The sequence below is a fragment of the Thamnophis elegans genome, chromosome 13, assembly GCF_009769535.1.
Source record: "Thamnophis elegans isolate rThaEle1 chromosome 13, rThaEle1.pri, whole genome shotgun sequence".
In the NCBI taxonomy this organism is placed as follows: domain Eukaryota; kingdom Metazoa; phylum Chordata; class Lepidosauria; order Squamata; family Colubridae; genus Thamnophis; species Thamnophis elegans.
Window position 1 is genome coordinate 9,094,700 of NC_045553.1, and position 25,803 is coordinate 9,120,502.

General features: G+C 45.0%; 1 protein-coding gene across 1 annotated transcript; it reads left to right on the forward strand.

Moving 5' to 3' along the window:
- On the forward strand, window positions 1-24,144 carry YPEL1 (yippee like 1). Its single transcript, XM_032229643.1, is given in 7 exon segments — window positions 1-237; window positions 12,184-12,464; window positions 18,770-18,813; window positions 19,847-19,860; window positions 19,863-19,954; window positions 22,199-22,235; window positions 22,238-24,144. Coding segments are annotated over 6 exon segments (354 nt in total). The 5' UTR covers window positions 1-237; window positions 12,184-12,347; the 3' UTR covers window positions 22,288-24,144.
- Window positions 24,145-25,803: the final 1,659 nt, after the last annotated feature.

A 25,803-nucleotide genomic window follows, 5' to 3' on the forward strand; every position in this document is an offset into this window, starting at 1 on the left:
AGCCCCAAGCAAAACAAAGCCCGAGGCCAGCCGGGCGGTCGCGGCGGCGGCGGCTGCGGCGGGATGAGTCGCCGGCTGCCCGGGCTGAGGAGAAAGCGCGCAGCGGTGACGTCGTCAGCAACCTGAGAGGCGCGCGGCGCTCTCTATGCCCCCCCTCCCGCCGCGTCCCCCGCCCAGCTTCGCCCGCCGGCCGTTGGGGGCGTGAGGGAAGCCCCGCCCCCCGGCCCGCCCCCACAGGTACGGCTCCCCCGGCCCAGGTGGGTCAGTGGGTGGACGGGCCCATCATCCCCTGTCGGGGGTGAGGGGAGAGGGGGAGGACGTGTTGGGGCTGGACTACCAAGCCCATCCTCCTTGGGAGGGGAGGAGGGGCTTTCTTCCCCTGCCCCTTGGGGGTGTGCCTAGGTGGGTGGGACTACACATCCCATCCTCACCTCGGATGGGTCCCCATTAAGAGTCCCATGATACCCAGCCTGTCTCCCTGGGGATTGGGGAGCTAGGAGGGATGGGAAAGATGGGATTAGGTTCCTGGTTCCGGAGGGGATTGGACTACAAATCCCATCCTTCTCTCCTTGGGTGGGTCCCTGCTAAGAGGCCCATGATCCCCAGCCTGCCTCGCTGGGGATTGGGGAGCTAGGAGGGATGGGGAAGATGGGACTGGGTTCCTCTGCCGTTGTGGGTTCTGGATGGATTGGACTACACATCCCATTCTTTGATCTCTTGGCTGGATCCCCGCTAGGAGGCCCATGATCCCCAGTCTGCCTGCAGACCCGGAAAGGACGAGGAAGATGGGACTCTGTTCCCTTGTCATTGTTGGTTCATAGATGGATTGGACTAAAGAGTCCATCTTGCCCGACGGAGGATTGGGGAGGTTGGAGTTTCATTTCCCTGCCACTGAATGTTCTATGGTTTGGACTCCAAATCCCATCCTCCAGCCTCTTTGCCTGCTCCCCAACAAAATCCATTCTCCCCAGCAAATGCCTCCCTAAGGATTGGGGAACCTGGTCCTGGGAGAGCTGGGGAAGATGGGGTTTCACTCTCTTACTGCTGGGTGTTCTAAAAGGCCTGGACTACAAATCCCATTCTCTCTTTTTTGGCCTGTCTGTGCAGCCACCCAGGTCTCATTCCATTTGCCGGAGATTGCGGAACCAGTTACCGTGATGGCTGGGGAGGCCATTTTTCCCGTTTTGTGTGTGTGCGTGTGCATATGTGTGTATGTTTTAGATGGACTACAAATCCCATTCTCTAACATCTTTGGGCTGTCCCCCACCAACAAAGACCTAGTTGCCAATGTATCATTGAGGAAACCAAATGCAATGATAAGGAATGGCTAGATGAGATTGGACTACAACTCCCATCTGCTTCCAATCACCTGGGGGGCTGGCACGGCTCCAGGATGAGGAATGGTCACCCTGGAATCCTCTTCTGCTTCATCCAGGCTCGCCAACCCACTTAGAGCTGCGTTCAGTTGGGTTGCGCTATAAATCCCACCGCGCCCATTGTATTATATTTGGGCTGGGTGCGGTGGGATTTATAGCACAACCCACCTGAACGCTGAATGAACACCACAAAAATACAGATATTTTTGTGGTGCAATTCATTCTGCATTCAGGTGGATTGCGCTATAAATCCCACCGCACCTACTGGGTTATATTCGGGCTGGGTGCAGAGGGATTTATAGCACAACCCACCTGAACGCAGAATGAACTGCACCACAAAAATACAGATATTTTTGTGGTGCAATACATTCCGCATTCGGGTGGGTTGCGCTATAAATCCCATTGCACCTACTGGGTTATATTCGGGCTGGGTGCAATGGGATTTACAGCGCAACCCAACTGAAAGCGGAATGAACTGCACCACAAAAATACAGATATTTTTGTGGTGCAGTTCATTCTGTGTTTGGGTGGGTTGTGCTATAAATCCCATCGCACCCAGCCCGAATATAACCTGTGAAGACGGTAATGGCCCTCTTCCTCATGTGAGTGCGCCTGAAACATGCCTCCCCCCCTTGCATATGCAGAGATTTCCACTCCCAAAGGAAGCATAATCTGGAAAGAGAAGGCAGTGGATCTAAAATGCACTGTGTTATAAATACAACCCTGTATTATAAAAATATAAAATCTTCAAACTCTTGTAAATTTCACATGCACAGACAAAGCTTCATCAGCCTGTCTTTTTCTGACAGTCATCATTGATCCTTGACAGTCATCAATGATTTGATAATGCTTTTAAAAAAATATTGACACACAACACATACACACCTGACTCCTTCTTTCGGAGGCTCAGGTGTGTGAGCGATCCCACACTTATCTCCGATGATGCAATTCACGATCGAGTCTCGCTCCGTGGAGAAGGAAGGGAGAACCGGCCGTCTTAAGAATGAAACCCAAGTTTTCAATTAAGAGTGACCCTCCAAATTCATGAAAGGCTTGCAAAATTCCTGGTGTGGCTTTATGGAGGCCTCATCTTGCCTTCTGAGGCCACAGAGAGGAATTGCAGCCGGCAGAGCTGTGATAACTGTGGCTTAGAAAGGCAACACAACAGGCGATGTACAATTGCAAACGAAAGAGCTGTAAAGGCCCTCCGAAGAGAGCGGGTCCTGCTTGCGGAAGGCAAAACGTGGTTCCCCTTTTGGAAAACTGGTGCAGACTAGGAAAAACATCCTGGGTGTGAAAGAAAAGAGGCGTTGGTTGAAATGAAGAGGAGGCGAGGGACTTGCCTTGGGTCCCCAGGACTTTGATTTACGCATGGTTTGAGTTGGGATGGACAGGAATTGAGGATGAGGCTTTTCTTGAAGCCAGGATATCATACTGTGGTGCATTCTGGTTTGCAAGTCCTTTGCTGTTGTTAGTTGCAAAGTCGTGTCCGACCCATCGCAACCCCCTGGACAATGTTCCTCCAGGCCTTCCTGCCCTCTACCATCCTCTGAAGTCCATTGAAGCTCATGCCTACTGCTTCAGTGACTCCCTCCAGCCACCTCCTTCTCTTATCATCCCCTTCTTCTTTTGCCCTCCATCATTCCCAGCATGAGGCTCTTCTCCAGTGAGCCCTTCCTTCTCAGTAGGTGGCCAAAGTCTTTGAGTTTCCTCTTCAGGATCTGGCCTTCTAAAGAGCAGCAGGGTTGATCTCCTCTAGGACTGACCGGTTGGATCGCCTTGCAGTCCAAGGGACTCTCAGGAGTCTTCTCCAGCACCAGAGTTCAAAGGCCTCCATTCTTTGGCGCTCGGCCTTCCTTACAGTCCAACCTTCACAACCATCCATTGCAACTGGGAAAACCACAGCCTTGACTAGACACACTTTTGTTGGCAGGGTGAGAGGTCTCTGCTTTTTAGTCTGCTGTCTAGATTTACCATTGCTTTTCTCCCCAGGAGCAACTTTTGCAAGGTCTTATTCACCTCTAAATGTTAGTTTTATTGGTCAGGATGCGTTCCTCTTTTTTCTGTTTTTTTTTTTCCTGCCACACCATTCCCTGAATGGGTTTATTGGGAAGAAAAAAGATTCAAATCAATGGAGTTGCAGGATTTTTTTGTTTTTAAACCCAGTCCTGTTTTGAAAACAAGCGGAGTTGCCAATGTTTAAACTTGGTCCTGGGTTTTTCGGATGCAGATGAAAGCTGCATCTCTCCACCTGGTCTCCTTTCCAGCTTCTCAGATGAGGCTTTGAACTCTGTACCCTTGCAGTAAAGGGGATTGCAGCTGCTTTCCTGGGAGGTACAGGTGGTTTCTTTGAGCATGTGGCCTGGAGCGGTAGAGTCATAAACCTCCCTTGGTCCCTTTTGATCTGCTCCTGCCTCTGCCCCATTGTCTTTCTGAGTTTGCAGTTTGGGGGCAGTCTGAGCGGTGATGTTGGTCTACTACTCCGATCCGTGCATGTTCCTATGACGATCACGGTAAGGCACGGACGGACTGGGGTGGGTGGGGTGGGGGGGACTCTTTCTACGTGCCGTCGCTTGTCCACTTGCTAATCGGGTCGGAGGCTCTTAGACCGCCGGTTGTGCCCCGAGTCAAAACAAGGAATCAAAACAAGGAAGCCTCAGAGGTAAGGGGGGGGGGGAACTGTCACTCTGGAGCAGCCGAGCTCCCGTCTGCGTTTTTTTGCGTCGCTGGGGTTTTTCGACTCCTTGCCACTTTGCCTGCTTTTTTTCATTTGAGGTCGGATTTGGGTTTTCTTTGGGTGGCTTGCAAGCTTTTTGGCAACGGGAAGCCTTTGTTGTTTTTCCTTTGTTTTTGCTCCGTGCCGTTGTGCACGCCGCTTGGGATCTAACCGAGGGGCACGCTTTACATAATACGGTTGCAAAAACAGCCTCTTCATTTCCCCCAGCCCAAGCCCCCCAGCTCTGTGTCTTCACTTTATATCAGACCACTAAACCCCCTCCCCTGCCAGTGGCAAAGCTGTGGCAAGCGGCTTCCTGCCAGTGAGATCAGCCCTGCTGTAGCTGTTTGTCAACACTCTAGAAAGAACAGCATCTCGGTGGCTTCGGTTGTTATGATGATGATTGCATTTCTTTTTTCTTCGCTTGGATCCAGCAGGTGCTGGCTGGCTGCAGGAAGGTCTGAACACTGTCTGGGACTCAGTTGCCACACGTTCGCCTCCTCTGTTCGCCAGGTGCTGTGTTGTCTAAAGCAGGCTGGAGGTGTCGTGTCTATTTTTAGCCAGCTGCCTCTTGCAAACGGCGGCAGCTACGGGAGGAGGGGGAAAAAAATTAAGTCAGAATCTCCTGCAAGCTCCCGATTTCCCGCTGCCCACCAAAGATCAGGAAGAAGGAGGAGATGCTCGGGTGATTAAAAAAAAAAAAAAATCCAAAGGGGGCAAGCTGACTTTTCGCTTGGGAGTTCTTGGCGATGCCGGATTGCTTAGGAAACTCCTGACGTTCCGGGTTCCCGGATCTCGGTTGCAGCCCGGGTGAGATCCATTGTTCGCTTCTTCTCCTGGGGGCACGGGGAGAGGTTTTGCGCGGAAAAAATGCTTGGGCTTGTTTCGAACGAAGTGCCCTTTTCTCTCTCTCTGCCTTTTTGACAGGCTCTGAAATGACTGTGGTTATTGGCGGTGTGTACCCTGGGTGCTCGCTTCGGTTCAGTTTGGAGGCTCAGAGGCCACTTCCTCGCGAGGAATAAAAAGGAGGAAATGACTTGGCTCCCAATGAATGACCCTTTATGCGTCTGATTTAATAACGCGGGGCGCCTTTTAACGTTGAACAAAGACGAAATATTAAGTTCCCGCTGATTAATCCTAAACATACAAGGGATCACCAACCCGATTGTAATAGCTGTTGTTTTTTTTTTTACCTGGAGTAGCCGTGGGTAGCTTACCAGTGGCGCTTAGCATATTTTATCAATGAAAGAAAGGGCTTTAATACAAACGGTTGTGAAATGCATATTTATGACGGAGTGGTACGTGTGTGGGGAGGCCAATTCGAGTTGACCTGTTGCCGGCGGGATTGTCCAATCCTTGGCTGGGATGGAGTGGCTGGATTCATTTATTTTTTGCAGTCTTGTTTTTTCTGTGGCAGGTAACATGCTTAAATATTTGTTTACACATCCGGGTGCAGAAGAAAGACAGCCCTTTGCCTTTGAAGATTGGCTGCTGCTTGGCTACCGGCGGCTCTTATTTTCTTTAAATGATGTCATGCCAGCAGGCAGAAATTGCACAAGGGTGCCCGAAAGGTGAGCTATTTGGAGAATTGGAATCGGGCGCTTCAAAATAGCAGTCTTCCAATATCTCAGGGGCTGCCCCAAAGAAGAGGGAGTCAAGCTATTCTCCAAAGCACCCGAGGGCAGGACAAGAAGCAATGGGTGGAAACTAATCAAGGAGAGAAGCAACTTAGAACTAAGGAGAAATTTCCTGACAGTGAGAACAATTAATCAGTGGAACAACTTGCCACCAGATGTTGTGAATGCTCCAACACTGGAAGTCTTTAAGATGTTGGATAACCATTTGTCTGAAATGGTACAGGTTTCCTGTCTAGGCAGGGGGTTGGACTAGAAGACCTCCAAGGTCCCTTCCAACTATTCTATTCTATTCTAAATATTGTGGGCACATTGCTCCTGGAAAGAGACAACGATCAGCAAGCGATTAGCCCGATGTCAATTAAATCCATGCTACAACTCCCAAGAATTATTATTTTTTAAATAGCTTTTGAGCTCTGAACTGACTTTGGCGTGGCTTAAAATAGGTTTTCTAGAAAGCCAAGCCAGTCACTTGAATGTTCTCTTGCTTTCGAAGCAGTGCTTGCTGCGATGGCTCCCCCCCCCCGCCCTTTTTTTTTCTTTTTGCAAATGTTTAGATCATTCTTTGCTTTGTGGTCTCACTTGCGCTTTTGTTGGATGGCCTTTTTGTTCAAGAAAATTTGCATTGGTCAGGCAGTTGCAGGCAACCCGCCATTGATAGGAGCGTGCCTAGCTGACCTGGTTTTACTGGAACTGTGTTCGTTGGCCATGGGCTGTATCTGAATTAAACAAATTGTGAAATTGTGGCATGGGAGACGTAGGAATTGCAGGTACATGCAGATGCTGTGCCTGCTTTGCAAATCTTCCCAGGGCTCAACATCTTAAAAGATGTTCTTGGTTGAGCAACACTCAGCCTTGCTGGATGCCATAATCCAGTCTTGAAAGTCTTTATCACAAGCACAAGGGCATGTTGCTTTCTTTTTTCTATATTTTTTGTTGTTGGTGGTTGGAAAGTTGTGTCCGGCCCATTGCGACTCAATGGACAACGTCCCTCCAGGACTTCCCATCCTCTACCATCCTCTGGAGTCCATTGAAGCTCACACCGACTGCTTCAGTGACTCCATCCAGCCGCCACCTTCTCTGCCGTCCCATTCCTCTTTTGCCCTCCATCGTTCCCAGCATGAGGCTCTTCTCCAGTGAGTCCTTCCTTCTCATTAGGTGGCCAAAGTCTTTGAGTTTCCTCTTCAGGATCTGGCCTTCCAAAGAGCAGTCAGGGTTGATTTCCTCCAGGACTGACAGTTTGGGTGGCCTTGCAGTCCAAGGGACTCGCAGGAGTCTTCTCCAGCACCAGAGTTCAAAGGCCTCCATTCTTTGGCGCTCCGCCTTCCTTACGGTCCAACCTTCACAGCCATCCATTGCAACTGGGGAAACCACAGCCTTGACTAGACACACTTTTGTTGGCAGGGTGATGCCTCTGCTTTTTCGTATGCTGACTAGATTTGCCATCGCTTTCCTTCCCAGGAGCAAGCCTCTTTTACTTACTTGGCTGCGGTTCCCATCTGCGGTGATTTTGGAGGCCAGGAAAATAAAATCTGTCCACTTAATTCTTATATTACATTTAATAGACTTGATTCATTCCAGCAGGATTTCTGAGCATGGAGTCCTTCCTGTCCTTTGAACTTGGTTGTCTTCTTGCTGACGTTTTATGACCCGACTGGGTAACATCATCAGTGCTAGCAGAAGAAAACAAACAGAGAGAGCACCAAAGACCCCACAGTTCAAACCTTAGCTGCCAATATTCTCTCCTTTATTTCTGGACGTGGCAGAATCAATATAATATATATAATCAATAAATTATAAACCCCCCCTTTTTTTTCCTTTACAGCACGGAGTTGTTCACCATCCTTCAATTCTGCCACTACGACATGAAGACACCGAGGCTTAAGTTTCCTCAAAGATCCATTTTATTAGAGATGTCCTATTGGCACATCTGGGAAAACCTGAATCTGAAAGTTTCCAGGTTTTCCCCACCCAAAAGAAAGATCAAATCCCTGCCCAGCACCCACATGTCCATCCCATGGCCCAATCAGGCACCGTCCCAACTGGAGAGGTGTCCTTGACTCTCTGAGAAAGGAATGTTATTTTGACTATATCTATCACACTCTATATGATCCTCCCCCTTCTCAATTTCCCACAGCAGAAAATGTGGCAGGCCTCAAGGCCCACTGTAAAATATGGCTTCCAGGCCTGACACCCAGTGGGGACTTGTCAATCAACGCACCGTACCACAACTTCAAAGCTTGTCTGAGTCACAACTTTTTCTTGTGGCCCTTCCACCCTGGTCTTGGCTAGAAGACCCTTCCAAAATTCCCATTATTAAGGCCTTTTTCGGTCACCCGAGACAATTTGGGGCAGGGAAGGCCGAAGGAGCCCCGCGTGGCTTTGGATTTTTGTCATCTTCTGAAACGAGATAGAACAGATGGGCTTTAATCTCTTGTCACTCCATCATTGCTGTTGTGCTGCCATTTTCCTGCCGGTTTAATTTTTGTGTTTTGGTGGCAGATGGGTTTCTCAGATGTGTTTCCAGAATGGATGGGGAAGTGTCAGGGATCTTGATAATTCTTTCTCTGGGAATCCTCCTGGTAAATTGGGCCAGGGAGCTAAAGACACGGCCAAAGCCCATCACCCTTTCTTTCTTTTTTCTTTTCATAGATTTTATTGTTTTTTCCCATCTGTAACAATTTTCGATCATCACATTTATATTGTGGTGTCATCGTACCTATGTATATCAATTTTATATCGCTTCTATATTTATATACATTCATTTACAGTTTTATACATTTCTCTATTGCTTTGGGCTAGATTAACTTTATTTCTGTTATACAGCCATTTTATACCAATTATTCCAAATTTCATAGTATTCAGATTCTTCTTTGTCCTTTAATCTTAATGTTAATTTATCCATTTCTGCGCAATCTAGAATTTTCTGAATCACCAATTCATCTGGGGGAATATTGCTCTGTTTCCAACATTGGGCAAACTTCTAGCTGAAGTCAGTGAGTGTATTAATATATATCTAATTTTCTTTCTATATTTCTCCGTGGTTATTCCCAGCAGGAGAAGTTGTGGTTTATATTCTATTTGTTCCTCTGTAATTTGTTGTATCCATTTCCAAATTTTCATCCAATGCTTTCTTTTTTTAAAGTTTTTTATTTTTTTTATTTATCAAAATATCAAAAAATCAATGCATGAACAGTGTGGCATCTGGGCGCCATTCATTCCAACACAAACAAAACGAATCCAATTGAGAATCATCATTACATTCAATCAACATGAAATTCCCATCACAATACACCTCTATATTAGGCTAAAATCGATCATTATTCAATTATTCCACCTATTTCTCATTATTGCTTCCATTTTATCAGCTAGGGCCTCCCCTTCCACCCACCACCTACCCCCAACTGAATGCATCACAACAAAGCACCAGCTGCCTCTTGCTCTCCCTCCCACCCCATCGTGTCACCGGTAGTCTCAAATCTAGAAATGAAAGGCGAAGAAGCGTACAGAGGGAGGTTGGTTACGAGGACCAGAACTTGGAGAAACTTTGTGATATCAAAAGTGGATCTGCATGAGCGCCTGCTCTTTCAACAGAGCCCAAATCAGATATGATAGAAGGGAATATTGGTAGCTCAGGATTGAACTGAGGGGTCCTTGGTTCTCTCTGAGCTTGATTGTTTTCGTGACCCAGCTAACTAACATCATCAGTGCTGGAAGGGAGTGGGGTTTGAGGAGGAGATGGGGGACTGTGGGGTCTTTGATGCTCTCTAAGCTGTGTCCTTGCAGATGTCTCATGACCCAGCTAAGTAACATCATCAGTGTTAGAAGGGAGTGGGGTTTGAGGAGGATGAGAACTATGGGGTCCTTGGTTCTCTCTGAACTTGGTTGTCAACTTGCAGGCATTTCATGACCCAGCTAACTAACATCATCAGTGCTGGAAAGGAGTGGGGTTTGAGGAGGAGATGGAGGACTGTGGGGTGTTTGATGCTCTCTAAGCTGTGTTCTTACATACGTTTCATGACCCAGCTAAGTAACATCATCAGTGTTAGAAGGGAGTGGGGTTTGAGGAGGAGGAGGAGGACTATGAGGTCCTTGGTTCTCTCTGAGCTTGGTTGTTTTCTTGCAGGCGTTTCATGGCCCAGCTAAGTAACATCATCAGTGCTGGAAGGGAGTGGGGTTTGAGGAGGAGGAGGTGGAAGACTGGTGTTCTTGGTACTCTCTGAGCTTGGTTGTTTTCTTGCAGAAAATCACCTATTTTGCAAAGCACCTGAGGGCAGGACAAGAAACAATGGATAGAAACTAATCAAGGAGTGGAGCAACCTAGAACTAAGGAGAAATTTCCTAACAGTAAAAGCAGTTAATCAGTGGAATGCTTCCAGAAGTTGTGGTGCTCCAAAACTGGCAGTCTTTAAGAAGGGATTGTCTGACATAGTCCAAGGTCTTTTGCTTGAGCAGAAGGTTGGACTACAAGACCTCCCAAGATCCCATCCAACTAAATTATTCTGTTCTATTACATCATTTGGTAATGAAATATGTGCATAACCTCCCCCACAAGCTAAGAGGCCACCAAGGACCTCACATCAGAGTCCTCAACTTACAACCACATTTGGGGAGCAGAACTGTCACTGAGCAATGCAGTCGTTAAGCGACTCACTCCTGATTTCACCTCTTAGTCATTAAACGAATCTAACTTCCCCTGTTAATTTTGCTTGATGGAAGCCAGGAAGGTGGCAGACTGCGATCACATTAAGAGTTTTGTTATTTTTTAGTTACAAAAATAAACATTGCATCTTTCCTTATGCAGTGTATCGTCTGGGTACAAACATCTCTGTGCAACATTGTTCCTCTTTTGCCACAACTTTCACATTCATATTCACAATATTCTCCTAAGTTTAGTATCATAATATATTGAGCATTTAAATGTTATGGAACTCTCCATTTTTCTTCTTAATACCTTCTAGTAATAATATCATATCCACATTAAACATCATTATGCTTATCATACACATGCTAACAGTTTTCATCTTATTTATACCTCTATCCAAGTGTATTATATACCCTTTTTTTGCTTTCTTCATTTCCAAAACTCCTTTTTTTTCTCTTTCCAACCATTGGTAAAATACTTCCCAAATCATATAATATTCAGTTTGCTCTTTCTCCTTAATTGCTAATGTTAATCTGTTCCTTTCTGCACATTCTAATATTTTCCTTATCACCTTTCTCATCAACAGGAATCTCTACACTTTCCCAATGTTGTGCAAATACAATTCTAGCTGCGGTTAACACATGAATGATTACATATACATTATCTTTATTATAAATCCGCGTGATTAATGGGGGATGCTGCAACTTTTGTAAATCCCTGCCGGTTGCCCAAATTTTGATCACGTGACTGCAGTTGTAAGTGTGAGGAGCATTGGTAGCTTTTTGGATCCCTTTGCATCGTCGTGAAAAAAAGTGATGAGCTATGACCCTCAGTTGGGTTGTGAATATTTTTTTAAAATGGTCATAAGTTGGATATCATAGTCTCAAAATTCCCCTCCACCCTTTGGTCTCCAACAGGTCTTCTGGTCTCCCCTAGGCCGCCTCTGTCAAAAACCATGTCAATCAAAAAGCAAAAAAAAATAGGATACTTCAGTGGGAGGGGGGGAGTACATTTTTGTAGCGAGCAGGAGAGTTTCCTGATTATTCTGTTTGGCTGTTGCAACATATGGGCAAGCCCAGGAGTGTCCCAACTTTTAAGACCTTTGGAAATCGATTCCCAGAAACTCCCCAGGGCTAGCTGGGGAATTCTGGGAGTTGAAGTCCACAGGTCTGAAAGTTGCCGAGGTTCGACACACACACACACAAACATGCACGCCCAGGCCAGGCGTAAGGGAATTTTAATAGCATTCTACCCTGCTCATTCATGGCCCTCCTCTCCAGTTTCATAACTTTTGGTGTCTTTGCGCCCTGCCTTTTACTGCATTGGGTTCCTGAGGGCCTGAAGGAAGGTGGGCAGAGATCTGTTTAGATCCGTGATGGCGACCCCATGTGTGTCTGTGGGCACATGCGCCGTCGACAGCTGCTCTTCTGGTTTCCAGTGCTGGTCTTCGTGGGCACCAAAAAATCACCTGGAAACGGCCGGAAAAACGCCCCCAAAACAGTCAGTTTTCCGGCTTTTGGGGGGCTATTTTTCAGGCCCCAAAATGGCCAAACAGCCTGAAAAATGGCCATAAAATAGGCATGTGCACGCCGGCAGCTGGTCTTCGGGTTTCCGGCGCATGAATATGTGTTTCAGTTTGTTTGGGCACTCAGTGCCGAAGCATTTTGGCATCCCTGGTTTAGATCCTTTTGGGGTAGGATCTGGTGACTGCATGAAATACGCAGGCGAGAGCCCCTCCCGTTATTAAGCGAGGAATGGCTAGGGGGATGGTGAGAGTCTGACTGGCTGACCCCTCTTTTCCTCCCCTCGCAGGTGTTAACAGTTTCTTTGGTAGCGTCCGTGTGGGAAAAGGCCACACAACCTCCACAACAACGACGGCTTTTGCCTGCCTTTTCCAGTGTTTCTTTTGTCAGCAAGTTCAGCAAAATTGTTTCTCCGGTGCCAGCCGTGATCAGACCGAGGAGCCAGCGACGGAAATGGTCAAAATGACAAAATCCAAAACGTTCCAGGCCTACCTGCCAAATTGTCACCGCACCTACAGTTGCATCCACTGCAGAGCCCACCTGGCCAATCACGACGAGCTCATTTCCAAGGCAAGTCGCTAGACCTCAGGCATTTGCAGTTTGGGACGCCCTTACCGTTCGAAGGGCCTTAAAGCCCAGAGAGGAAGTTAAGACCGGCGTTTACATTTTGGAATCCTCTGCTGAGAAATTCGGCGAATTAAAAAGGTGTAACGCGAATAGGCATGGGGCGGTGTTTTGCAAACTTTAAAGGTGTTAAAGCAACTTTTAAGACTTCAGTTCCTAGAATTCCTCAGCTGGTCTTCTGAGAGTTGGAGTTTGCACATCTTAAAGCATCCTGGATAGAGAATTCTGGGAGTCCACACACTTTAAAATATGCTGGCTGGGGAATTCTGGGAGCTGAAGTCCACACATCTTAAAGTATCCTGGCTGGAGAATTCCCAGAATTCCTCAGCCGGCATTCTGGGAGTTGGAGGTCACACACCTTAAAGCATGCTGGCTGGGGAATTCTGGGAATTGAAGTTCACTCTTAAACAGCCTGGCTGGGGAATTCTGAGAGTTGGTCCATTCATCTTAAAGCATGCTGGCTGGGGAATTCTGGGAGCTGAAGTCCACATGTGTTAAAGCAGATGGCTAAGAATTGTGGGATCTGAAGTCCACACATCTTAAAGCATCCTGGCTGGGGAATTCTGGGAGCTGAAGTCCACTCATCTGAAAGAATGCTGGGTAAAGAATTCTGGGAGTTGAAGTCCACTTAAAGCATGCTGGCTGGGGAATTTTACAGTGTGAAGTCCACACATCTTAAAGTTGCCAACTTTGAAAAACACTAGTATAATCAGCTGTGTGCGTGTTGTATTAGTTTCATCCAAGAAGATTATGCCTTAAAAAACAGTGTTTAAAGGTGGATGGTTTAGTTTGGGTTTTTTTCCACTGCTTAGAAGTATAAATCCTTTACATAAAATGTAGCCAAGGAGTAACCTCTATCCATTCTACTACTAGGACTTTTTTTGCCCCCTAAACGTCTGTAGAGACTCTCAATCATCCAGGTCATGGTTGTCCCAAAGGTGCTTTTTCAAGAGGCAGCTGGGCTTTTTGTTTTTTTTTCTCTTAAGTTGCTTAGTGAAAACATATCAGAAGCCACAAACTCTGAATAACATTTTAAAAAAAAGTCCTCCTGATTCTTTTCCCCCTAATCCCTACTCGAAAAGACTTAAAACTGAAACCCCTGGAGAAATCTATATTGTAAACAGATTCTTAGCAGCCCGTCTCCAAAATTCTATATAATCCTTTGCCTTCTTGAGCTTATCTCCCCCCCCCCCCCCCAACCTCCTAGTGTATTTCTTTCTCTTTGGTGAATCTGGAACCTCTTCCTGCTGCATTTATTGGAGAGAAATGTTGGACGGTAAGATGAGGAGTCACCTTGTAAGGCCCAGATTTTCCTCCTTACCATTGACATATCATATTTTTCGGATTATAAAACACCTTCCCTCCCCCGTTCCCCAAAAAGAGGGTGAAAATCTGGGTGCGTCTTATACACTGAATACAGCATTTTTGACCTCCCAAAACCCCGCCCCCTTTGCAAAAATGGACGTGCAGAGGGTTTGGGAGGCTTGCCAAATGCTCCTGGGGGCTGGGGAGGGCAAAAATGAGTGGAAAATGGGCTGTTTTTTGCCTCTCCCCAGCCCTTAGGAGCACTCTACGAGCCTCCCAAAGCATATGCATGTCCTGTTTTGTTTTGTTTTTTGCAAAAAACGGGCCCTTTTTCCAAAAAATGGCCTGTGTTTTGCTCATTTTTGTGCCCTCCTCCCAGCTCCGAGGAGCACTTTGCAGGCCTCTCAAACTCTCTGTATGCCCCGTTTTTCACAAAAAATGAGGCATGCAGAGAGTTTAGGAGGCCTGCATAGTGCGAAAACTTTTTTTTTAATGTACCTCTTCAAAATCTTGGTGTGTCTTATCCTCCGGTGCGTCTTAGAGTCCGAAAAATACAGTAGCTACCATTGAGGTCCATGAAAGAACGCACATTCTGGACAAGTAGCCCTCGACTTGCAAATATTCCTTTAGTAAAGCATTCAAAGTTACAATGGGTTGGAAAAATAAGTGACTTAACGACTCACACTTATCTCCATGGTCACATGATCAAAATTCAGACTCTGGGCAACTGAAATGTACTTACGACTGTTGCAGTGTCTCGAGATCATGTGAGCTTCTTTGGCAACCTTTGGACAAGCAGAAGTCAGTGAGGAAGGCAGATTCACTTAACAACCGTGTCACTGACTGAATGACGGCAGGGATTCACTTCCCAATCATGGCCAGAAAGACTGTAAAAATGGGGCAAAAGTCACTTAGCCACTGCCTCGCTTAGCAACAGAAATTTTGGTTGTAAGTGGAGAACAACCTTGTGTTTTTTGATAGTTCACACTATGGAGGTTAGAAGGGCTCAGTGGCGAAGATGCTGAGCTTGTTGATCAGAAAGGATGGCAGTTCGGTGGTTCGAATCCCTAGTGCCGCATAATGGAGTGAACCCCCGTTATTTGTCCCAGCTTCTGCCAACCTAGCAGTTTGAAAGCACGTAAAAAATGCAAGTAGAAAAATAGGAACCACCTTTGGTGAGAAGGGAACAGCATTCCGTGCGCCTTCGGTGTTGAGTCATGCCGGCCACATGACCACAGAGACACATGGACAGCGCTGGCTCTTCAGCTTTGAAACGGAGATGAGCACCAGCCCCCCTAGAGTCGGGAATGACTAGCACATGTGTAAGGGGAACTTTTACCTTTATCTATGAAGGTTAAGCTCATCATACCAAATTGACAACTAATTGGTTTTCCACTGATTGGTTTTTTATTATTTTTCCGTTTCCATGCAAAAAAGCAGACCCCAGCACTTTCCATAAAGTGATTGGTATCCTGTCCTCAAAGACTGTGTCTCCTGGGCATTGAAGCTGTTGTCAGAGTAGAAAATGTTTCAGCTTTAAAGTAAACACTTTACCATACCTACAGAATATTTTCCCATCTCGTCGTTTGTTTTATCATCTACATTATTGGAACACTTACATGTTTACTGTATTACAGCTGATCTGGTGTACATTTCAGGTAGTCCTCAACATACAACCACAAGGCAGCTCCCGATTTCTGTGGCTAAGCGAGACATTTGTTGAGAGAGCTGTGCTCCATTTTACGACATTTCTTGCCCCAGTTGTTAAGGGAATCCCTGCAGTTGTTAGCTTAGCAACACAGTATTGTGGTCCACCAGTGAGCAGCTGAGCTGGCAGAGTATTCGGACAGTGAGGAGGTTGGGGAACATGGGCCAGTCCTGGAGTCCGGGGAAGGCTCTGATGAGGGCTCTGTATCGGGAGGCAGAGAGGGGTCCAGAGCCATATGCCAATTATCAGCTGCCTTCAGAGTCAGACATCAGTGAGGCAGAAGAACAGCTGGAGCCTGTTCCCAGTGTGTGCATGCACAGAGTTGCCAGACGAAGGGAACAACTAAAGAACAGGGGTCGACTTGGGAGTAAGGCCACAGGTGGATTGTGAATGGCCCCTCCCAGAGGAAATAAAAGAGGAGTGAAAGGGAAGTGGAGTCTCCAAGCCAGATAAGGTCTGGGACCGTAAATCCTCCCTTGAAAGACTTTGCTGGATGTGAATGAGCAGAATTCACAGCAAATTAATAAAAGGGGTTTTGGTCAGGACCAGGAGTTTGTTTCATGCTCTTGGGAAGCCTGGGTCAGAACACCACTCACCCCACGGGAGGTGGCATCGCAGCATCTTGAGATTGCAAAAGGGAATCACGTGACCCCCAGGACACCGCAACCGTCATAAATATGAGTCGGTTGAGAAGCTGTCTGAATTTTGATTATGCGACCATGGGGGAAACTGCAAAAGTTGTAACTGAGCAATGGTTACATGGCAAGAAAGATGGTAAAATGGGGCAAAAGTCACTTAACTGCCTTGCTTAGCAGCAGAAAGTTTAAGCTCATTTTGGGAACCTAAAAATGAGAACTTTTGTGGTCGTAAGTTGAAGCTTCTCTATTTTTTTTCTCTTTTAGCACCATTAAAAACTCTTTACTCCTTTGATAGTTTCAGAGTAAAAATAAGACCTCAGGCAGAACTGCTACATAAACTGATGCTATTTAAAAATAATAATAATAACTTTTCTCATGAAAATGCATAAAATATTACTATCTCTGCAGAAAAGAAATCGTGAAATGCTCTGAAAAGCCAATGTTACAACTTAGCATCTAACCCTGAAACTTCTAGACATCATGTCCCAAACAGGCTTTTTCAGGAGGCAACTGGACTTTCTGGTTTTTCTTTTGAAGTCGTTTCCCTTCTCATCCAAGAAGCTTCTTCAGCTCTGACTGGATGGTGGGGAATGGAAGGATTTATATTCCCTTGGTCATTTGCATCCTTTGAGAGGGTCATTGAGGCCACTTGGAGGCTTATCTGTGTCCTCAAAGTTACCTGAGTGGTGCAAACAGTTCCTGTAGTCTGCAATTTTTCCCTCTGGAAATCCATTCCTTATTCCCACCCCATTCAAAGAATGTCCATCCCAAATTGTGTATCTTCTCTACAGATGTCTAGACATCATCTGCCATTTCTGGGGGGGGGGGGGGGAATAACCCTCGTTGCACGTTTTATCTTTGCCTCACTACTCCGATCACCTTCTTCCTACCCCACATAATAACATTAGTAGATACTGCTTGATATAAACCTAATCCTGGTTGTGCCTAAAATCCCATTTATTTTAGCCAGTGTAGGCAACTAGCAACGTTCTGGACATTTTAAAACCGCTTCTAAGCTACACATAATGTATTGTAATCTGCTTTCCGGAGGCCCCCTGATAGGATGAGAATAAAATTGACATAAACTCTTGAAATCTGCTGGTCTGTCTGTGCATGAGTGTGTTTGTGTAGACACACACACACACACACGTTTGAGGTCTGTTTTCCCTTTAGTCTGTTTACTCACCACAGCAAAGAGCTCAAAGGGATCAAAGTTCAGGAAGTCCTTGACTTACGACCACAATTGAGCCCCAAAATGTACCCCGCTAAGCAAGACATTTGTTAAGTGAGTTTTGTCCCATTTTACGACCAGCCTTGCCACCACTGTTTTAAGGGAATCGCGACTGTTGTTAAGTTAGTGACACGGTTATTAAGTGAATCTGGATTTGTCAAAAGGAGACTGTGTGGCCCCTGGAAACTCTCATAAGTGTGAACCAGTTGCCAAGCATCTGAATTTTGATCTCGTGACCATAGGAAGGCCGCAACGGTCATTAAGTGTGAAAATAGGTCCTTTTTTCAGTCCCCTTCTAACTTCAGTCACTAAATAAACTGTTGGAAATTGAAGACTGCCAGTAATATATTTTCAGAGACTCTAGAAATGTGCCTTGATAAGAATGCCTGGTAGATTAATGCATTATCTCAAATTTCTCAAATAGAATTGATAACTGGTGCAGAAATCTGATTCTGTGCCATTCATTTTCAAGTAGCTGAGCTCAAGGAAGGATTTTTAAACCCTTGGGTGAAAATATCAGGAAGGCACCTGTATCTTCTTAAACACTGGAGGTCTTTAAGATGATGTTGGACAGCCATTTGTCTGAAAGGGTGTAGGGTTTCCTGCCTAGGCAGGGGGTTGGACTAGAAGACCTCCAAGGTCCCTTCCAACTCTGCTATTGTATTATTGTATTATCTTTTAGCCACTTTGTGTTTTGAAGGGGATACAGTAACAATACAGGAATGTTAGTTACCCTTCTCTTCCACTACTTTTATTTTATTTTTTTGCTCCTCTATAATTCTATAGGGATGTGGTGGCTCAGTGGCTAAGATGCTGAGCTTGTCGATCAGAAAGGCTGGCGGTTTGGCAGTTCGAATCCCTAGTGCTGCGTAACGGAGTGAACTCCTGTTACTTGTCCGGCTTTTGCCAACCTCGCAGTTTGAAAGTATGTAAAAAATGCAAGTAGAAAAATAGGAACCACCTTTGGTGGGAAGGGAACAGCGTTCCGTGCACCTTTGGGGTTGAGTCATGCCGGCCACATGACCACGGAGACGTCTTCGGACAGCGCTGGCTCTTTGGCTTTGAAACGGAGATGAGCACCGCCCCTAGAGTCAGGAACAATTGGCACACATGTATGAGGGGAACCTTTACCTTAATTTATTCTATCTCTTTCCATGTGCCTAGAAGATATTTCTAGCAACATTTCTGCCACTGATCTTTGTATCCGTGTCTTTTAGATGATGCAGCCTATCAGTTACTGTGTGTTCTAGGCAATGCCCTTCAAAGTTACCCCTCAAGCTGGCAAATCTTCATTGAAGGAATGCTGTGACATGATCTCACAAGTTGTTGTTTTTAAATGTAAGATTCATTTCCCTTCTCTCTTTCTCAGTCTTTTCAGGGAAGCCAGGGACGAGCCTACCTCTTTAACTCTGTGTAAGTACCATTCATGTTCTGTTTTTCTGTGTGGCACTGAGAAATGTTTTGGTATTGCTAGCTTGTTTGTGGGGTGGGCTGGAGGAATGGAGAGAGAGGGGGAGGGAGAAAGAAAGGAAAGAGAGAGGGAGGAAGAGAGAGAGAGAAAGAAAAGAGGGTGATAGGGAAGAAGAGAAAGAAGTAAAGGAAAGAGAAAGGGAAGGAAGGAGAGAAAAGGAGAGAAAAGGGAAAAAAGGAAGAAAGAAACAAAGGAAGAGGAGAGAGAGAGATGAAGAAAAAGAAAGCAAAGGAAGAAAAAGAAGAAATTGAAAGAAAAAGGAAAGAAGAAGGGAAGGAACAAAGAAAAAGAAAGGAAGTTGAATTACAACTTCCAGACAGCAAATCACACTGTTAGGATAATGCTAAGCAATGTCAGGGAAGATGGATATTGTTGGACATCCACCAGTCAGAGGGTCTTCACTCTACTCTCCTAAGGTCCATCTAGTTGAGCCTCTGGGAATCTCTTAAGACTACTGTCCCTCTCCTTACTGGCCCTCTTCACCAATGTGTATTACTGCCCCACTAGAAATTCAATTGCAATCAATCACAATAGAGCTAGTAAGGACCTTGGAGGTCTTCTAGTCCAACCCCGCTCAAGCAGGAGGCCCTATATACTATTTTGGACAAGTGGCCATCCAGTCTCTTGTTAAAATCCTCCAGGAAGAAGGTGCATCGGCCACAGCTGGACAATTTTGCCCAGTTCCCTTGGATTGAGGCGACGGACACATGCCGAGAAGCAGTTGCCTGAGCTCTCCCTATTTTATTTCAATTTCAATCCAAAGGGACCTTGGAGGTCTTCTAGTTCAACCCCCTGCTCAAGCAGGAAACCCTGTAGTACCATTTCAGACAATAAAACGGCAAATCAATTGATTGGGAGGATGAAAACCAGGCCTTGGTCTTCTCTCCCCAGTCCTGTTCTTTGTCCTATTTCTCCCGTAGATGGGCATCATGCGCCCAATGAGACCACCTGTGTTTCTCCCGTCCTCTCTTGCAGGGTGAATGTGGGCTGTGACCTGCGGAAGAGCGCGTTCTTCTGACGGGCTTGCACGCCGTAGCAGATATTTATTGTGAAAAACTGCAAAACGACCCTCGATGGAAATACGTAAGCCTCCGCGCTGGGCGTGGCCTTGGTTATCTTGGTTTGATGTGTAAGTGGGAGCCCACCGTCCCTGGTGGTTGGAGAAGGACACAAGCCAGTCATACACAATCCACATTTTGGTACCGGTTGCATTAGTTTAATTTCGATTTTCAATCAGAATAGAGCTGGAAGGGACCTTGGAGGTCTTCTAGTCCAACCTCCTGATCAAGCAGGGGACCCTGTACCATTTCAGACAAGTGGCTGTCCAGTCTCTTGTTTAAAAACCTCCAGTGATGGAGCACCCACAACTTCTGGTGGCAAGCTGTTCCACTGGTTAATTGTCCTCACGGTTAGGAAGTTTCTCCTTAATTCCAGGTGGCTTCTCTCCTTGATTAGTTTCTATCCATTGTTTCGTCTTGTCTTCTGGTGCCTTGGAAAATAAGTTGATCCCCACTTCTTTGTGGCAACCCCTCAAATACTGGAATACGGCCTTTATTGAGGTTTTTTTCCCCTCAGAATTTTGTTTATTTTTATTTTCTTACATACCATTTTAAGTATACATTCACATAATTGTTATTCTTCTTTACATTTATCATTTTATACATTTATTATTTCATTTAATAGGTTTTTAATATACAGTTTGGGTTGCTTTGTTTACCATCCCTTCCTCTTCCACCCTTCTCCTTCTCTTCCTCTCCCTTCCATCCTCCTCTCCTTACCTCTTTCTTCTTTCCCTCATCCTCCTTTCATTCTCTCCTTCTGTCTCTCTATTATCATAGGTGTCTCTTTCAGGTCTTATTTTCTGTTTCCTTGGGATGGTATTTCTGCAAACCCAAATATAATTTGATATCATTTCTTATTACCTTCACTAATCTATCCTCTATATTCCTCCCGTTTATATCTGACTCTTGGATATATACTTATATATTTAATATTTTCTTTTCTGTTTTCCCCTTCTTCCCCCACTCCCCGTTTTCCATTTAACAGTGCATCATCTGGGTTCTATACCTTCTCCTTAATTTCTTTTCCTTTCTCTAGCCAATCATAAAATCTTCCCCATGTCTTTTCCTTTCTCTAGCCAATCATAAAATCTTCCCCATGTCTTTTCCTTTCTCTAGCCAATCATAAAATCTTCCCCATGTCTTTTCCTTTCTCTAGCCAATCATAAAATCTTCCCCATGTCTTTTCCTTTCTCTAGCCAATCATAAAATCTTCCCCATGTCTTTTCCTTTCTCTAGCCAATCATAAAATCTTCCCCATGTCTTTTCCTTTCTCTAGCCAATCATAAAATCTTCCCCATGTCTTTTCCTTTCTCTAGCCAATCATAAAATCTTCCCTATGTCTTGAAGTACTCCAATTCCTCTTTATCCTTTATTTTCATTGTCAACCTATTCATCTCTGCACAATCTAATATCTTTTTTATTATCTCTTCGTCTGTTGGTAGCTTATTCAATTTCCAATTTTGGGCAAATATAATTTTTGCTGCTGTAGTTAACATGTATAATCAAACAAGTGTCCTCTTCCTTGAATTTCTCTGGGATGATACCTAGTAAAAATATCTCTGGTCTAAATTCTATTTCTTGTTGTAACATTTTCTTTAACCATATTCTTAGACCAGTATTTCCTTGCTCCTGCACATGTCCACCACATACGATAATAGAAACCAATTGTTTCTTGACATTTCCAACATTTCGCTGATTTGTCTTTAAACGTCTTTAAACGTCTTTGCTAATTTTATAGATGTGCCATCTATAAAACCTTTTGTATAAGTCTTCTTTGTAAGCTGTTGACATGGTTAATTTATAGGGGCCAACTCCAATTTTTGAAGGGCAGAGAATACAGAGAGCCCTCGACTTACGACCACAATCGATCCCAGAATTTCTGTTGCTAAGCGAGACAGCTGTTCAATGAGTTTTGCCCCATTTTACAACCTTCCCTACCACCGTTGTTAAGTTAGCGACACAGTTGTTAAGTGAAGCTGGCTTCTGAATTGACAGAAGGTTGCAAAAGGGGGGATCCCAGGGACACTGCCACTGTCATAAATACGAACCCGTCGCCAAGCATCCGAATTTTGATCCTGCGGCCACGGCGACGCTGCAACGAGTCACGAAGGGTGAGAAATGGTTGTATGTTGCTTTCCTGGGTGCCGTTTTGCAACCTCGGTCCCTAAGCGAACCGTTTTAAGTTGAGGACTAGCTGTCAAGTGAATCAAATGCCCCGATCCGGGGTGGGTGAGCTGAGCTGAGTGGTGTGTTTTTCTTCCCCCAGGAACACGCCTTTGAGAGCAGTCAGAAATACAAAGAAGGGAATTCATCATCGAACTCGCTCACATGATCAAAGACAATGGCTGGGAATGAACTGCGATACGATTCCTTGTTTCTGGACAACGCATCTAGGGAGCAGGCTTTATTTTACATATTTAAAAAAATGACTCATGGGGAAGACAAGAGAGAGAGAAAAAAATGGTGGACGGACGGTTGAGAAAACCTCAACCGCCCAGTGATGTGATGCCATGGTCCTTCCCTTCTTTCCAGAACATCTCTCCCGTTTTGTTTCTTCCACCCCCCTTCTCCCCTCCTCCCTGTGTAAATCCCCTCTTTTTCTATCTCTATTCCTGTGCAAAACACCTTATTTTGGACCGAACCTTTTTCTATACGCTCGAGGAAGAAGAATTCCATCATTCCAAGTCACCTGTGCTAAGGTAGCCTCTCTCTCTCTCTCTCTTTCGACCCAACACCTTCAGTTGCTCCTTTGTGACGTGCATTTTCTCTGCTCCAGGGTTTTAAAGGCAGCCCCGATGGACAGTCCCGAGAATGTATAGGATGAAGTACATCTTTTATTTTATGCCCACCCCTCCCCTTATAATTAGCCATTTCTGTGGTCTCTTTGCGGTGAGAAAGATTGCAGTATTGTACTACTCATTATTACTATTTTTAAAGCGTACCGCAGCCCGTTAAGATGTTCTTTTGGCTAGGTTTGCGAGAGGCTCAGTTTAGCCCTCCTGGCTGAATCTGTGGTTTATTTTTCATTTTATTTAAAGAGAGAAACTGTCAGAAAAGAGATTGAGTAATAATTTACAAGGCTAACTTCAAACTGTAGATCCAAATCAGATACATTCTGAAGAGAAGCTTAAAAGCTTTGGCCTGTGAAAAGAAAAAGGAAGAAAGGAAAAAAAAAAGGAATGTATAGCAGGGTCTTTTAGATCAAAGGGCTGGAAAAATACCCAGCTCTTTATTTTTAATACGTCGGTTTAAAATGTTTTTTGGTACTGTACCTTGGGAATGGGAAAAAAAGGGGGTAATGGAGATTATTCTTATGGCTGGTTCCATGTAGTTTTACCGAATTGTAATGCACTGGATGCGAGGCGGCTCGTTCATCAAAGTCCCCGGCTTTGGCAGTAACCGAAGCACACCCAACGTGTGCCTGTGTGTGCGAGAGCGTGTGCCTGAGTGTGTGCGAAGAGGTGTCCGCTGATCCCTCTGGAGTAGGTTGCTTAGAAAGTTTCGCAAGCGAAAAAAAAAAAAGTGACAACTTGGCATTACAAAAGAAAAAAAAGAAATGAAAGAAAGTGTGCCTGAAGTTTTGTTTCTTTTTCATTTTTAAAAAAAGGGGGTGCGTGATTTGCTGGCTGAATCGTCCCTAAGCACAATTTTTATAATAAAACTTGTTAATGTAAAAAAGAAACATCATCTGGGAATTTTTAACCACCTCCCCCACTCCATAGTCAGTGGGGGGTGTCAGAGGGCCACCATTCGTGGGTAAAAGTGCGTAATTTTCTTTCTCCTTCCAAAATAATTCCAAGGAAAAAACGGGTGGGGGAACTGTATAGGACAACATTTTACCTGAATCATACCGAACTGCTGCCAGCATGAAGCAACAATAACTATTAATAATAATAACAATAATATAGGAAGCTTTTACAATGGGAATGCTAACGTACTTACCTGTTGCATTGCAACGCCAGCTTTTTTGCCTGCCCCGAATGGCTGCTAATGAGCTCATCTAACTGACATTCAGATCTCTCGAATTGCACTTTAGCTTTATCCTTCCTTATCAAAATAGCAACTGTCTTCGCCTGAACGTCGAATGCTTCCCCCCCCCCCCTCTGTACCCTGACTCCCTCCCGATTTCATTCCTCCGTAAAACCCTTTGGGAAGAAGAACGATTTTACACTGTGATGCAAAAAAGAAAAAAAGTAAAAAAAAAAAAAAAAAGGATATTGAATATATATCTTATCTATTTAAGTGGGTGTCTGTGTGTGTATATATATAGTTACCTTTCAGGCATTTGGATCCAAAGAGCTGTCCCCCATGACAGCTAGTCTCAGATTTTGTATGACCTTTTATTCTGGTGCTTTATTTAGTTGTGAATGATTTTTGAAACCAAGTGAATCTTCAGTCCGCAGTGGAACGGATATCACTCCTTGTGATTCACATCCAGAAGAGCAGCAGTTTCAGCCCTCGGGGAGGCTGGCTTGTGAGGGATGCTTGCTTGTTAGGGTGCGTGTTGGCTAGGGAGTACCTTGGGGTGTGTGTAATAATTCAAATTTAGGGCAACTGGATCGAGAGTCATCAACATAGGAACCGTGACAGCGTCCCTAAAACGTCCTGCGAGTTTCCTGAACTTGCAGCCTTAACGAAAGAACCGGTGGTTATTCGAACGAAATTAGCTTCTCGTACGCCTCTCTGCCAATCCTTTATAAAGGTCTGGATCTCCTGCGTTGCTTTGTGGCAGCGATGGAGAACTGGACTATCCCTTCCCTGTGAGATCGGTGTCCATTGCCACCGACAGAGAATCCTGCATTTTCAGCAGCCAGATTTTCAGCATTGTTGGCCTACGGTGGTGGCCACTGCTTTCCCCCACTTCAGCCGTGAATGCTTGTTTTGCAAACGTGGTTGCTCTCGACGAATTTCTCAAATCATCTGCAAGGTCACTTTTGTGGGGATTTGAGAAGGTGGGAAGGGAAAAAGAAAGGTGGAGGGGGAAAATCCTTACAAAAGAATGTATTTTAATCAAAGAACGCCTGGGCCGGACTACATGTTACACACAAATGTGACTCTTCTTTCCCATAAAGCTGAACACACGGAGTGGTAGAAATCCACTTGAAGTGGATTTTACACTAAGTAACTGTCCACTACGCACTTTGTCACAACGAAAACGGGGACACCTTACCTGTTGGCGTGTAACGTGTAGTCCGGCGGTCCTTTTGAGTCTCTGCAGATGGACGTTTTCCCTACAATTTTTTTTTGTTTAACCAGATGCCAAAAAGAAGGGAAAGTGGAACATCAAATTGCAGCTTAAAATCAGATGCAATTTATTTTTTTAGGGATAAGGTACCAAACAGAGCAATATTACGAATTTTGAAACGAGGGGCGCAAAAAGGCCCGTGGGGAATTTTAAATCCAGAACAACCTGCGTAGGTCTGAAGTAGCATCCCGGTCTTAACAATTCCTGGAAATCGGCTCTTTGACTTGGCCTTGTAAGGATTCCTTAAAACTGCAAATCGTTCAAACGGACAGATTTGATGGCTCCAGATACGGCTGGATGATTGGTTGAGGTCTCAAAAAAAGATCAGTCTGGTTACTGAACTTTCCAGCGTTAACATTTAAATGAAAAAAATAAAAAGATACTTGAACATTTTACAAGCATTTTCCCATTTAACCTGTGGGGTTTTTTTTTTGGTAACGTATTCTATTTAAAAATTTGTGTGTTCTTTGTGGGTAAGTTTTAATCTTCCCCTTCAACTTGAGCACTTGGGTGCTTGTTGTTTTTATTAATGTTGATCTTAACATTTATTTATATATACATACATACATACATATATACATATATATACACACAAACAAACATATGTATGTGTTTGTGTATGTATT